Source organism: Hemitrygon akajei, chromosome 11, assembly GCF_048418815.1.
Source record: "Hemitrygon akajei chromosome 11, sHemAka1.3, whole genome shotgun sequence".
Lineage (NCBI taxonomy): Eukaryota > Metazoa > Chordata > Chondrichthyes > Myliobatiformes > Dasyatidae > Hemitrygon > Hemitrygon akajei.
Window position 1 is genome coordinate 127,914,617 of NC_133134.1, and position 12,773 is coordinate 127,927,389.

At 40.3% G+C, this 12,773-nt stretch overlaps 1 protein-coding gene across 1 annotated transcript in view; it reads left to right on the forward strand.

Annotated features, from left to right (window-relative positions):
* The window catches only part of atp9a (ATPase phospholipid transporting 9A), a 182,950-nt gene that overhangs the window by 16,292 nt on the left and 153,885 nt on the right, over positions 1–12,773 (forward strand). Inside the window, exons 4-6 of the mRNA XM_073061648.1 lie at positions 5,425–5,533; positions 10,001–10,059; positions 10,953–11,004. Coding sequence (XP_072917749.1) covers positions 5,425–5,533; positions 10,001–10,059; positions 10,953–11,004 — 220 coding nt within the window. The remainder of the gene's footprint in view (positions 1–5,424; positions 5,534–10,000; positions 10,060–10,952; positions 11,005–12,773) is intronic.

Below are 12,773 nucleotides of genomic sequence, written 5' to 3' on the forward strand. Positions count from 1 at the left end.
AGGCAAATTGCAGTGAGTCCAGGTCCTTGCTGAGGCAGGAGTTCAGTTTAGTCATGACCAACCTCTGAAAGCGTTTCATCACTGTCGATGTGAATGCTACTGATACCCAATTCCTATTCCCATTCTGACATCTTGGTCCACGACCTTCTCGTGTCCAAGATGAGGCCACCCTCAGGGTGGAGGAGCAACACCTTATTTTCCATTTGGGTAGACTTCAACTTGATGGCATGAGTATTGATTTCTCCTTCCAGTAACAAAAAAATGTTTTTCCTCCCCCCTCCCCCCTTCTATTCTCCACTTTGGCCTCTTGCCTCTTTTCACCTGTCCATCACCTCCCCTGGGTCCCCTCCTTCCCTTTCTCCTATGGTCCACTCTCTTAGACCACAAGACTATAAGACATAGGAGTAGAATTAGTCCATTCAGGCAATTGAGTCTGCTCCACCATTCCATCACGGCTGATCCAGGATCCCACTCAACCCCATACACTTGCCTTCTCACCATATCCTTTGATGCCCTGACCAATCAGGAAACGATCAACTTCAGCTTTTAATATACGCATGGACCTGGCCTCCACCATGGTTTGTGGCAGAGTATTCCACAGATTGACTCCTCTCTGGCTGAAAAAAAATGATTCTCCTTACCCCTGTTCTAAAGGATCATGCTGTCAATTTTGAGGCTGTGCCCTCTAGTTCTGGACACCCCCACCATAGGAAATATCCTTTCCACATCCACCCTAACTAGTCCTTTTAACATTCAGTAGGGTTCAATGAGACGCCTCCACGTTCTTCTGAATTCCAGTGAGTACAGTTCCAAAGCTGTCAAACACTCCTCCTGTATTTAACCCATTCATTCCTGAAATTGTCCTCGTGAAGCTCCTCGTGACTCTCTTCAATGACAACACATCCTTTCTGAGATATGGGGCCCAAAACAGTTGACAATACACCAAGTGCGGCTTGACCAGTGTCCTATAAATGCTTAGAATTATCTGCTTGCTTTTATATTCTATTTCCTTGAAATAAATGCATTTGCCTTCTTTACCACAGTCTCAACCAGTAAATTAACCTTCTGGGAGCCTTGCATGAGGACTCCTAAGCCACCCTGCACCTCTGGTGTTTGAACTTTTGCCCCATTTAGATAATAGTCGCATACTGTTCTTTTTACCAAAATATGTTATCATACATTGCCCAACACTATATTCCATCTGCCACTTCTTTTGCCCATCCTTCCAATTTGAGTCCTGCTGCAATTGCATTGCTTCCTCAGCACTGCCTACCCCTCCACCTGTCTTAGTATCATCCACTAACTTTGCCACAAAGCCATCAATTCCATTGTCTAAATCAGTGTCAAACAATGTGAAAAGTAGCGGTCCCAATACTGACCCCTGAGGAACATGACTAGTCACTGGCAGCCAACCAGAAAAGGCCCTTTTTATTCCCACTTGCTGCCTCCTGCCTGGCAGCCATTCCCCTATCTATGCCAGTATATTTCCTATAATGCCACAGGATTTTTTTCTTGTTAAGCAGCCTTGTGTCACCTCATCAAACTCTGAAAATCCAAGTTAATGACATCCACTGCCTCTTCTTTGTCCACCAGTTACTTTCTTAATGAAATCTAACAGATTTGTCAGGCAAGATTTCCCTTCACAGAAACCATGCTGACTTCTCATTGACTTTAACAAGAAGTATTAACAAGAATTTGTCTTGATATCACTTTTATCATTGGTTTCCAAGTATCTCGAAACCTTTTCCTTACTAATAAACTCCACCACTTTCTCACCCACTGGCTGACTGGCCTATAATTTCCTTTCTTTTGCTTTCCTTCCTTCCTTTTAAAAAGTGGAGTGGCATTTGCAATCTTCCAGTCCTCCAGGACCAATGAATCAAGTGATTCTTGAAAGATCATGAACCATGTATCTGGTATCTCTTCAGCAACCTCTCTCAGGACTCTGGGATGTAGTCCATCAGGCCCAGGTAAAATCAAGGTGGCACTTAAGACCTTAGAGTTTGACCCCTTCTCCTGTAAGATTATTTCTTCAAACCTTTATCTTTATAATCTACCTGGCTTCATTTATCACCTTCTAGCTATCCTTTTTCCCTCTTTCCTCCCTCCCCCCAACCCTTTTTACTTTGGCATCTTCCCTTTTCCTTTTCAGACCTGAAGAAGGGTCTTGGCCCAAAAAGTCTACTGTTATTCATTTCCATAGATGCTGCCTGACCTGTTGAGTTCCTCCAGCAATTTGCTTGCATTGCTTTGGATTTCCAGCATTTGCTGACTTTCTTGGGTTTATGACTAACCATAAGCAGTGTGGGTGCCCTCGCTCTCCAGTTGTGGTCGGCTGCCTTGTCACCAGCCTTCACGATGGTTGAAAGCGTTTGTGAAATTGGAGCACTGATCAAGCAAGAAAATCTACAGATGCTGGAAATCCAAGCAACACGCACAAAATGCCGGAGGACCTTGGCAGTATCTGTGGAAAAAGGTCTCTTTTCTATAGATGCTGCCTTGCCTGCCGAGTTTCTCCAGCAATTTGCGCGTGTTGACCGGTTTTAAGATGAGCTGATCTTTTTGTGAATTGGAACTGGGTATTAGAAATTTAATGTGCACCTTTACATGTATTTCTTAATTCAAACACCAAATTGTGTGTAATGTTATGGCTCCGTTCCACCCATTTCTGTTAAATCTAGCTTTATTTTGAGACTTGAACTGGAGATAACTAAGTCACTGTGTATACATTTTTAATCAAGTGAGGATGAACTTTCAACAGAGCAGCTGGAATCTGGTTTGAGTGGATTTGTTTGCAGAGATGCTGTGTTAATTGCCATTAACATTATGGAGAAGTAACTTCTTACAAATTGTATTAGAACAATCAGGGACCCAATCTTTATTTAGTTATTTATTTATAGGGGCAGCATTGTCATCCCTTCGGACCTAATGAGCATGCACCAAACCCAATTACACCAATCAACCCACTGACACGTTCGTCTTTGGAATGTGAGGAAAACGGAGCACCCAGAGGAAACTGCTCAGTCACAGAGATATCATACAGACTCCTTACAGGCAGTGGCAGGAATTGGACCTGTGTTCCTGGCGCTGTAATCATGTTATGCTAACCACTGCTACCGTGCCAGCCCAATCTTATTAATTTAGCTGAATGAGTAATGTTCTTGTTCAGCACTCTCCTGTCATCCATAGTTTTGAAATTCTTTGTTTCTTAATATTTGTTTAAAATATAATACCAGAATAAATTGCAAGCAAGCCAGTATATACTACAGTTGAGAATCTGTTTACAGGCCAGACGTCAGTTAATATCTCTGTATTATAAAATAACAGTGAAATCTCACAAGTGCTTGACACTTGCTTGATTTCTAATTCTATGATGCACTAAATGGAGTATAACGCAGTGGTTTAGTTTTGTGATACTTGTATTTGGTTGACTTAAGCCATTTGAAGCAGTCAGGATGCTATAAATGGGATCAGGTTTTGAAAGAATTGCCTTGTACGATGATTAGATTATCCCATTTAACTGTCTGTACATAGGTTGGCTCTACTAATGAATTATCTTAAGCCTTCATTCCGGGAACAGACTGTGGTCCATTCAGCCGTACATAAAGTAAAGCTTATGTGCAAACTTGTTGGATGCCTTTTAATAGAGACTCATTCCTTCATATTATACTTGTTTCCACTGTGGGTTTGGAGATGACTAATGAGTCCCATGAGGGAGCGGAGGTGGAGTCTGTATGGCAGGTGTGTGGTTGATTGCCCGAGTGTGTGCATCTTCTACTGTTCACACTTGGCCTCTGCAAGTTCCCAAAGAGACTCGTTAAGTTCTCACTGCTTTCCCAGATGGTTGCCCGCTGTCTTCAGCAGTCTTCGGCCTGTGATCTCTATGATTTTCTAGTGAATTTTTAAAAAGTGGATTGGAGAACATCCTTGAACTAATCTTCTGCCTTCCTGGAAGTCACTTACAATGACATAGCTGGCGGTAGTGTGGTGTCAGGGTTGCAATTGTTGTGGCTCTCCCATTGAACTGGGTTAACCATATTTCGAGGCTCGTAGCTGGGGATGCTGGGAGAGGAGGGGAATGTTATGAATGGATTTGGAGGATTTTGTGGTGGAAATTGGTTGAAATATTACTAGTGTTTCAAACTACCTACTGTAATTATCCAGGTTTTAGCATACAGGAGAGAGGGGAACACTCCTTTTTCATAGATCATAAGCTTAGTTGACTGCTTTGAAGTCTTAGAGCTTCAAGTACTTGCCTTCCAGTGCAAAGAAAATGCTGTCTTGTTTTCCTCATTTTCATAACTGAACAATTAGATTAATGACTGTACTTTGTGGCTAGTGAGTTCTATTAATTCATGTGCAACAACTAAGTAAATCACCTTTGGGAAGTGTACAAAGTTTATAGCCTAGCTTCTGTTTATATCTCTCCCTAAGACTGACAGATTTTCTTATGTACACATTTATATATACAGACATCCACTGAGGAATACGGTTAGAACATCTGTAGAATTAAATACTTTGATTATATCAGATCATGTGTATAACAAATCGCCCATTATCTTGGCAGGTCTCACAGAAGCACATCACAACAAATCTGTTAGAGAATGCAGTAGGAAATGAGAGTTGGAAACCCGGGCTCTAGTGGACCAGGGATAAGTGTGGACAGTTGTTAGACATTGTGCTTTGGGTTGAAGACTTCTTAATCAAATATCAGAGGAAGTAGGATGTGAGTAACTGAATATAAAATCCACATCCTTGTGATATCCCTTTCAAATTAGGCAGATCTCACTGTTTTTGTTTTTGATGTACCTCTTGCTGAACCATGTTGTTTTCAAATACCAATTTTTGATCCACTGTTGTTAAAGTAATTAGTGGATACTGTACACATGTCATCACATGTGGGAAATGAATCTGGCTTTAAGATAATTGGAAAATGCCTGTCATATTTTCTGATGGGCGGGAGTTTAGTGTAAAAGGGTACAAATACTTCAAAATGTGCAAAATCACATTTTCTGCGCTATGATGCATTTTTTAAAAAAAGGAGTTATCCAATCCAGTTTCAGGCATTTGACTTTTTAAAAACCCTCTATACATTAATCAGGCTGAAAGTAATTTAACCACGGAGGCTAGAATGATGAAATGGTTCTTTAAAGTTGCATTCATTTGGTCGGGCACAGATTCCGTTCAGTTTGCTCTATTATAATGACTTCAAAATGCAGCTGTTTGACCTATCCTGCTGTTACAGGGCAGCTGGACCTTGCATTTTACTATCTTGGATTGATATGCATCAATTACCTGAGACTAAACCTTATTTTAATTTAATTAATCATTACTAGGGCTTTACTTTTGCTGACAGCAAATTGTGGTAATAAAATTGTTATATGCATTAATAATAAAGAATTTCCTTTTACATTTGGTTTGCAGGGTTTTGTCTTGGCTGTGACAATCATCAGAGAGGCTGTGGAGGAGATCCGATGTTACATGCGAGACAAAGAAGTGAACTCCCAGATCTACAGCAAGCTCACAGCCAGAGGTCAGCTTCTAGGGCCCAGTTCCTGCTTCTTGTATCCTGTTGCCAGCTGCTAAAACAGTAGGATTTAACATAAATGAACAGGATTTAAAATCAAAGGTTTTTGTACTGGGTGAGCATATGTCTTTCCGCAGTGCTATATAGGCTTTGTAACTGAGCCACCATTTGGAGGACTCCTGTAGATTTATGATGCATCTCCTATTTGCATATCCAAGGAAGTTCAGTAAAAGTCTGTTAAATCCGGACTTAGCTTTGGGATTTATTGTTTTAAAGCCCTTTAATGGAATATTTTTAATTAATTGTGGACTTTTATCTCCATTCTCCACCTACCTCAAAATTATATAAAATACATAGTGACTTTATTTCTGTAACTTGGGCATAGAGCAAAAACTTGGAGAATTAGAATTAATTTTGATTTTACAAACTGAAGGAGAGGCAGATGAAAACACTTGAATTATTGCTGAAGCTTGTAAATGAAGTATTGTATGGACTGGGTCAGTGTATCTTTAGTTAGAGTTTCATAAGATATAGCTTCAATGAATCAGTTGCTTTAATAACTTTATTGAAATCATTACCATAGAAATTTAAGTTTTGAGTTATTGCAAGTTCTTATGACACTGAATGTAAGTTTTTACTTCTGTAATGGAAGAATGTTGAAAAGACTGGCAGGGTAGATACATGAACAGGTGAGCAAACTCTCCGCAAGATGCACAACACTGACAGGCTTCAGAGATTACCTCTTTTTTTCCCTTGAGATGGCTGCTGTGTCTAACCCTGACTGAAGGCCATAACACTGCCATGAAATCTCAATGTAGTGGAACTAATCCAATCTGAAATGCGGTGTAAGTTTGGGTTAGAGGACTGAGCACAATCTGCTTTTATTAATTTGCACTGATAATCTCAGTATTTCTGCTGCTTCAAGCTGGTGTGAAACAGATTCTTTTAAGATGAGACTCAATTTCTCACCAAATGATGGCTGTATAGTATAAATTCTGGGCAGACTTTCCATTTCCCTTCTCACACGGCAAGTTTGTGCATGGATTTTTCCCACTGGAAGCCTGGTGTACTTGGTATTGCATAGTGCGGCAAAGGTATTGTCCCAGCACAGGAAGCCCTGACAGCCTTCACAGCTCGAGTAGCCTTATTTTCACCTGAAATTCTTTCTCTTAAATTTTCACTTGAGTTCTCTTGAACACGTTCTGAAAACCAAAATCATTTAAAGAAAGTTAGTTAAGAAGATTTGTTTACTTTCTCCTAAGTGTATAAATGAGACCACTAAAGTTGCGTCTGGTATGTTGGACATGGTTCAGTGGACATGTTTCCCAACCTGAGTTTGGACTCTCTGCAAAGGAGTTCTGGACAGAAGAGTGGCATTGCAGCGTAGTGCTTAGCACAATGCTTTACAGTACCAGCGAACGGGGTTCAATTCCCAGCGCTGCCGCTAAGGAGTTTGTATGTTCTCCCTGTGACTGCGTGGGTTTCCTCCAGGTGCTCCGGTTTCCTCTCACAGTCCAAAGACAAAGCAATTGGTCGGTTGATTGGTCATTACGAATTGCCCTGTGATCAGGGGATTGCTGGGCAGCGCAGCTTGAAGGTCTGGAAGGGCCGATTCCATGTTGTATCCCAGTAAATAAATAAATAATAGTAGATGCTGAGGTTTATCCTGAGCAAGCTGCATAGCACAGGGCCCTATGCTCTGAGTTATTAGCAGGGCTACACACTGATACAAAAATCAACTTCTATCAGGTGATTGTCAGTTTGATACAGGATGCCAAGAGGTCTGTTTAATACTTGCTAGTCTTCCAATGCAATGAGCAGTCCAGGACTAAAATACTGCTGACTGGCATATTTTGCTACAAGCAGAAATTGGCTCACTTTTGTGCTATCAATACCATTACCAGGACAAAGCCTTCCTTTTCTTTTTCATTGAAGGTTAGGCAGCACCTCCATTTAAAAAAAAATGATGTGCTCCTCAAGTTAAAGAATATTAGTAACTAGATTTTCAGTTTCTGCAACACACACAAAATGCTGGTGGAACGCAGCAGGCCAGGCAGCATCTATAGGGAGAAGAACTGTTGACGTTTCGGGCCAAGACCCTTTGTTAGGACTAACTGAAAGAAAAGATAGTAAGAGATTTGAAAGTAGGAGGGGGAGGGGGAAATCCGAAATGATAGGAGAAGACAGGAGGGGGAGGGGTGTTGGAAAGACCCAACGCAGACTGGGAGACCGTTTTGCTGAACACCAGCGCTCTATCCACCAGGGAAAGCAGGATTTCCCAGTGACCACACATTTTAATTCCACGTCCCATTCCCATTCTGATATGTCTATCCATGGCCTCCTCTACTGTAAAGATGAAGCCACACTCAGGTTGGAGGAACAACACCTTATATTCTGTCTGGGTAGCCTCCAACCTGATGGCATGAACATTGATTTCTCTAACTTCTGTTAATGTCCTCCTCCCCTTCTTACCCCATCCCTTATTTATTTATTCCCCCCCATTTTTCTCTCTCTGCCCCTCTTACAATCACTCCTTGCCTGTTCTCCATCTCCCTCTAGTGCTCCCCTCCCCCTTTCTTTCTCCCTGGGCCTCCCGTCCCATGTTCCTTTCCCTCCTCCAGCTGTGTATCCCTTTTGCCAACCAACTTTCCAGCTCTTAGCTTCACCCCTCCCCCTCCTACTTTCAAATCTCTTACTATCTTTTAAGGGTCTCGGCCCAAAATGTCGACTGTACTGCCTGCACTGTTTTTGTGCACTTTATGTAGTCATGTGTAGATCTGTAGTCTAGTGTAGCTTTCTCTGTTTTTTTTTATTACGTAGTTTAGTCTAGTTTTTTGTACTGTGTCATGTAACACCATGGTCCTGAAAAATGTTGTCTCAATTTTACTATGCACTGCACCAGCAGTTATGGTCGAAATGACAATAAAAGTGACTTGACTTGACTATAGATGCTGCCTGGCCTGCTGCATTCCACCAGCATTTTGTGTGTGTTGCTTGAATTTCCAGCATCTGCAGATTTCCTCATGTTTCAGTTTATGCTGCTGAGTTTGTCCACCTTTTTATTCTGGCATCTTCTCCCTCTCTTCTCAGTCCTGAAGAGGGGTCTTGGCTTGAAACATCAACTGTTTGTTCTTTTCCATAGATGCTGTCTGATATGCTGAGTTCCTCCAGCATTTTGTATGTGTTGCTTTGGAGTTTCAGTGTCTGCAGACATTCTCATGTTTGTCATTGACTCTATATCACGAACTTCAATGGCTCTTCATTGACCGATTACACTCATAACAGAACTGTTAATAACTGGTGTAGTTTGTCTGACTGTTAGGAAGTTGAGTTGGTTATTTTAAAGTAACTTCTGTAAGAGAAATAAACAAAGGCAATGTAACCCTTGTTAATTCTGCTGATTTCTTCCTTGTACTGGTTATCAGCCCAGCGATAACTAACATATTGCAGATTATTTTTGCAACTAGTCTTAAGGTTCACCTCAAAATAAAATGCATTAAGAAAATGTCAACTGAATATGTAAAAATTCATTTTTGTGTTATATTTGTCATTGACATATGTGATGAAATGTTTTGTAGCAACAGTATAGTACAAAATGGTTTACAAAAATGGTACTGAAGACAAATAATGAAGTAGTGTTCATGGACCATTCAGAAATTGATGGTGAAGGGGAAGTCGTGGTTCTTAAAATATTGAACATGGGTTTTAGGCTCCCGTATCTCTTCCCTGATGGAAGCAATGTGAAGTCATGTTCTTTGTTGTTTTTTTTTGCATTTCCTATGCTTTCTGAATAAATTTGCCAGCACTTTCACCATGGGAAAGAAGATTTGTGTTCAAACTGCGGATGATTAATGAACTTTAATTATACATTTCATAAAACAAGTCTGCACATATCAGAAGGATATATTGTAACATTACAGTAACTTCACTTTCTTGCTACTCCAACTTGCAAACAGTATTGACCAGGCTTCAATTCCAAAGCTTCTTGGAGCTTTTCTGTGGCCACTATTTGTGGGCCTCAAACCAATCTGACAATTTCTTGATGAAGTATTACAACACACAACTAGGTGCTAACCTATCCGCATTCAGTGCCCATCATTGGTCCTCCATCTGATTTGTTTATAGTTAACAGATCAGATACACAAAAATTAACAGATTTAACATTGATTGAAAATCTATCATTCATTGAGTGTTTTATTTAAATTGATAGTGATAGTTACAATGGTAATAGGTTTCTCTGTTGTAGAAGTTTAATATCAGAAGCAGATGTAAACCTAAAGATTTATTTTGGATTTACTTGAAATAAGATGTCTACATCTAATGTGCTCGAAGTGTCATTGTAAAACTTAATAGATATTGAACTTACTAAGCTGTCCGCTCTTATTTATTTTTCATCAACTTTAGCCTTTACTCAAATTATAATCTGTGACTATTGAAACTGTGCTGAAGTGCATTTTCCCTTTGTGGCCTCAGGTATTGTGACTGTCAAGAGCTCAAATATTCAAGTGGGGGATTTAATTATTGTTGAAAAGGTTTGTACATTCCTTTAAATATTAAAATAATTCCTTGCAAGTGAAGTCAATGTGATAATATATTAGAATTTATCAAATATATAATAGTAAAACAAAATCTGGCTAAGTTTTAATTAGTCAACATGAATTCCAAAAGGAAGTTGGTATTTGATCAATTTTATTGCATGTGTTGAATGACTGAACAGAAGTTAAATGCACTATCTGCAAAAGGTATTTTAATCAAAGTACTACATCATGGTCTCCTGATCCCTTCTTGCATGTAGAATCAGAAGATGATTGTTTGCCATCTGGTTATAAAGCAAACAGAGCAGGGGTTAACTGTGGTTACTCAGGCTTGTGGAATGCATTACATAGAGTTCCTTGATGCCCATTGTTCAAACAAATAATTTGGACTTTGAAATTGAAAGCAAAATATGTGGCTGAAGGTGGGAAACTGTGAAAAGAAACAAAAGGGTCAATTAACAAACTTTCAGAGTGATAAAGGAGCAAAAGGTTTTCAAGATGGGTAAGTGTAAAATGCAATGGCAAGTAGGAGTTTGTATTGATCTACACTGAAAAACAGTTTAACTACACTTGGGTAGTCTGGTCTTCAGATAATTAAAGTAAAGGTGCCAAAAGGATGTATAAATATTGTTCCAAAACTAAGAAGGTATAATAATCAGAGAGACCAAATAAGTGGTATTCCCTTTCTCTTGAGAAGCACAGAAATGTAAAGGCTTTTCAAGCTATGATGAGGCCCTGTAGGGCAGTGAGAAAATGGAGGCAAATTGTCCTCAAAATAAAGCATTACTATATGATGAGATAATGATATTTGTGCGTAGTCTTATATAAATTCTTTCGTGCTTGCAATTACTATTACTGCTTAGTAACTTGTTTCCTTTTCATTTCCATAGAATCAAAGGGTACCTGCCGACATGATCTTTCTCCGAACATCAGACAAAGGGGGTTAGTGTCTCACTCACTTACCTGCTGATCAGTACATATAATTAACTATTCAGTATATTTGTTTGTGACATTGGTAACTGGTTTAAAATTGCCCTATTTCTATAAAGTTGTTTATTTTTGTTTTAGCATTTATTGTATTTTATATTTTTTCATTATTTGGAGTTGTATGACTATCATTAGTTGAGCACTGCAGAAGTGCATTACTAGTAAACAGTGATCAGCCTATTAAATACAACTACGGCAAGAAGACATTTCCTGCTGCTGGTTGTTATTTAGTATATTGAAGCCCTTTAGAGATCTGCAGAAATCTGAATTATTACACTCACCCTATGCTAAATTCAGTGGTTTAATACCAGAGAATAGTTCAGCTGTGACTGTGCTTACCTGTTGCGTCACTTGCTGACTCAGTGCTGTGTTTGTTCTCCACCCATACCTGCATTAGAACCAAACCAGCTGGTTAACAGTGTTCCTCATCTGCAGCCTTACCCCTCCCCCTTCCAACAACTTCGGTGAAGCCAGCTGCAGAGGGGAGTGCCAAAAGCAGTATGTCCTGACCCCAGCGATCCCATCAGCAGCTGAGCTCGGTTCAATGACACACTTCAAAGCCCTTAAAAAGCCCTTGGTTTCAGTGCACCGCTGTGTCATTGAGTAGAGTGTCTGTTAAACAATAGGTGGTACAGTTAATGGAAAATTGTTTGGCTTTATTACAATCTTACTGATCTGAAAAATAACATGACTACTGCATTCTAAAGCGGGAGGCTGAGCAGCCAGAGGTCATGGTTCACATCAGTACCAATGACAGGCAGGAGGGGTGATGAGGTCTGCAAAGTGAGTTCAGGGAGCTACATGCAAAGTTAAAGGACAGGACCTCCAGGGTGGTGATCCCAGGGTTGCTACCCGTGCCATGTGCTAATGAGGCCAGAAATCGGAAGATAATACAGTTATCACGTGGCTAAGGAGATCATGCAGGAGTGAGGTCTTCAGATTTTTGGATCATTTGGCCTCTTTTCAGGAAAGGTGGAACCTGTACAAACATGCCTGAACTGGCCGGGGGGGGGGGGGGGGGGTATAATATCCTTCTGGGGAGGTTTGCTTGTCCTGTACATGGTTTTAAACTAGAATTGCAGAGGAATGGGAACCAAAGTGCCAGGGCAGATGGCAAACTGGTTGTGGAGAAAGATGTTAATAAGCATATATACAAAGACAGGAATGGAAAGGTTTAGCATGGTGTGAATAACATAGTGAAAAATGTATTATTGAGAGTACAGAGTTTGTATGTTCCTGTTAAAATAAAACACAAAGTTTAAGGAACCTTGCATTATTACAGGTAATGCGGATGAGTTTAGAGCATGGATCAGCGTGTTGATTTATGATATGGTAGACATTAGTAAGACTTGGTTGCAGGAGTGACAGCTCAGTGTTCTGGGGTTCCGATGCTTTAGATGTGATAGAGCGGGAGGGGTTAAAGGGGGAGGGGTAGCATGATTAGTCCGGGAAAATGTCAAAGCAGTGCTCAGACAGGACGGACTGGAGGGCTCATCTACTGTGTCTATATGGGTGAAACTGAGGAATAAGAAAAGGGATGCTGACATTAATCAGATTAATGAGAATAATCCAAACACAAGAAAATCTGCAGATGCTGGAAGTTCAAGCAACACACACAAAATGCTGGTGGAACACAGCAGGCCAGGCAGCATCTATAGGGAGAAGCACTGTCGACGTTTCGGGCCAAGACCCTTCATCAGGACTAACTGAAAGGAAAGATAGTA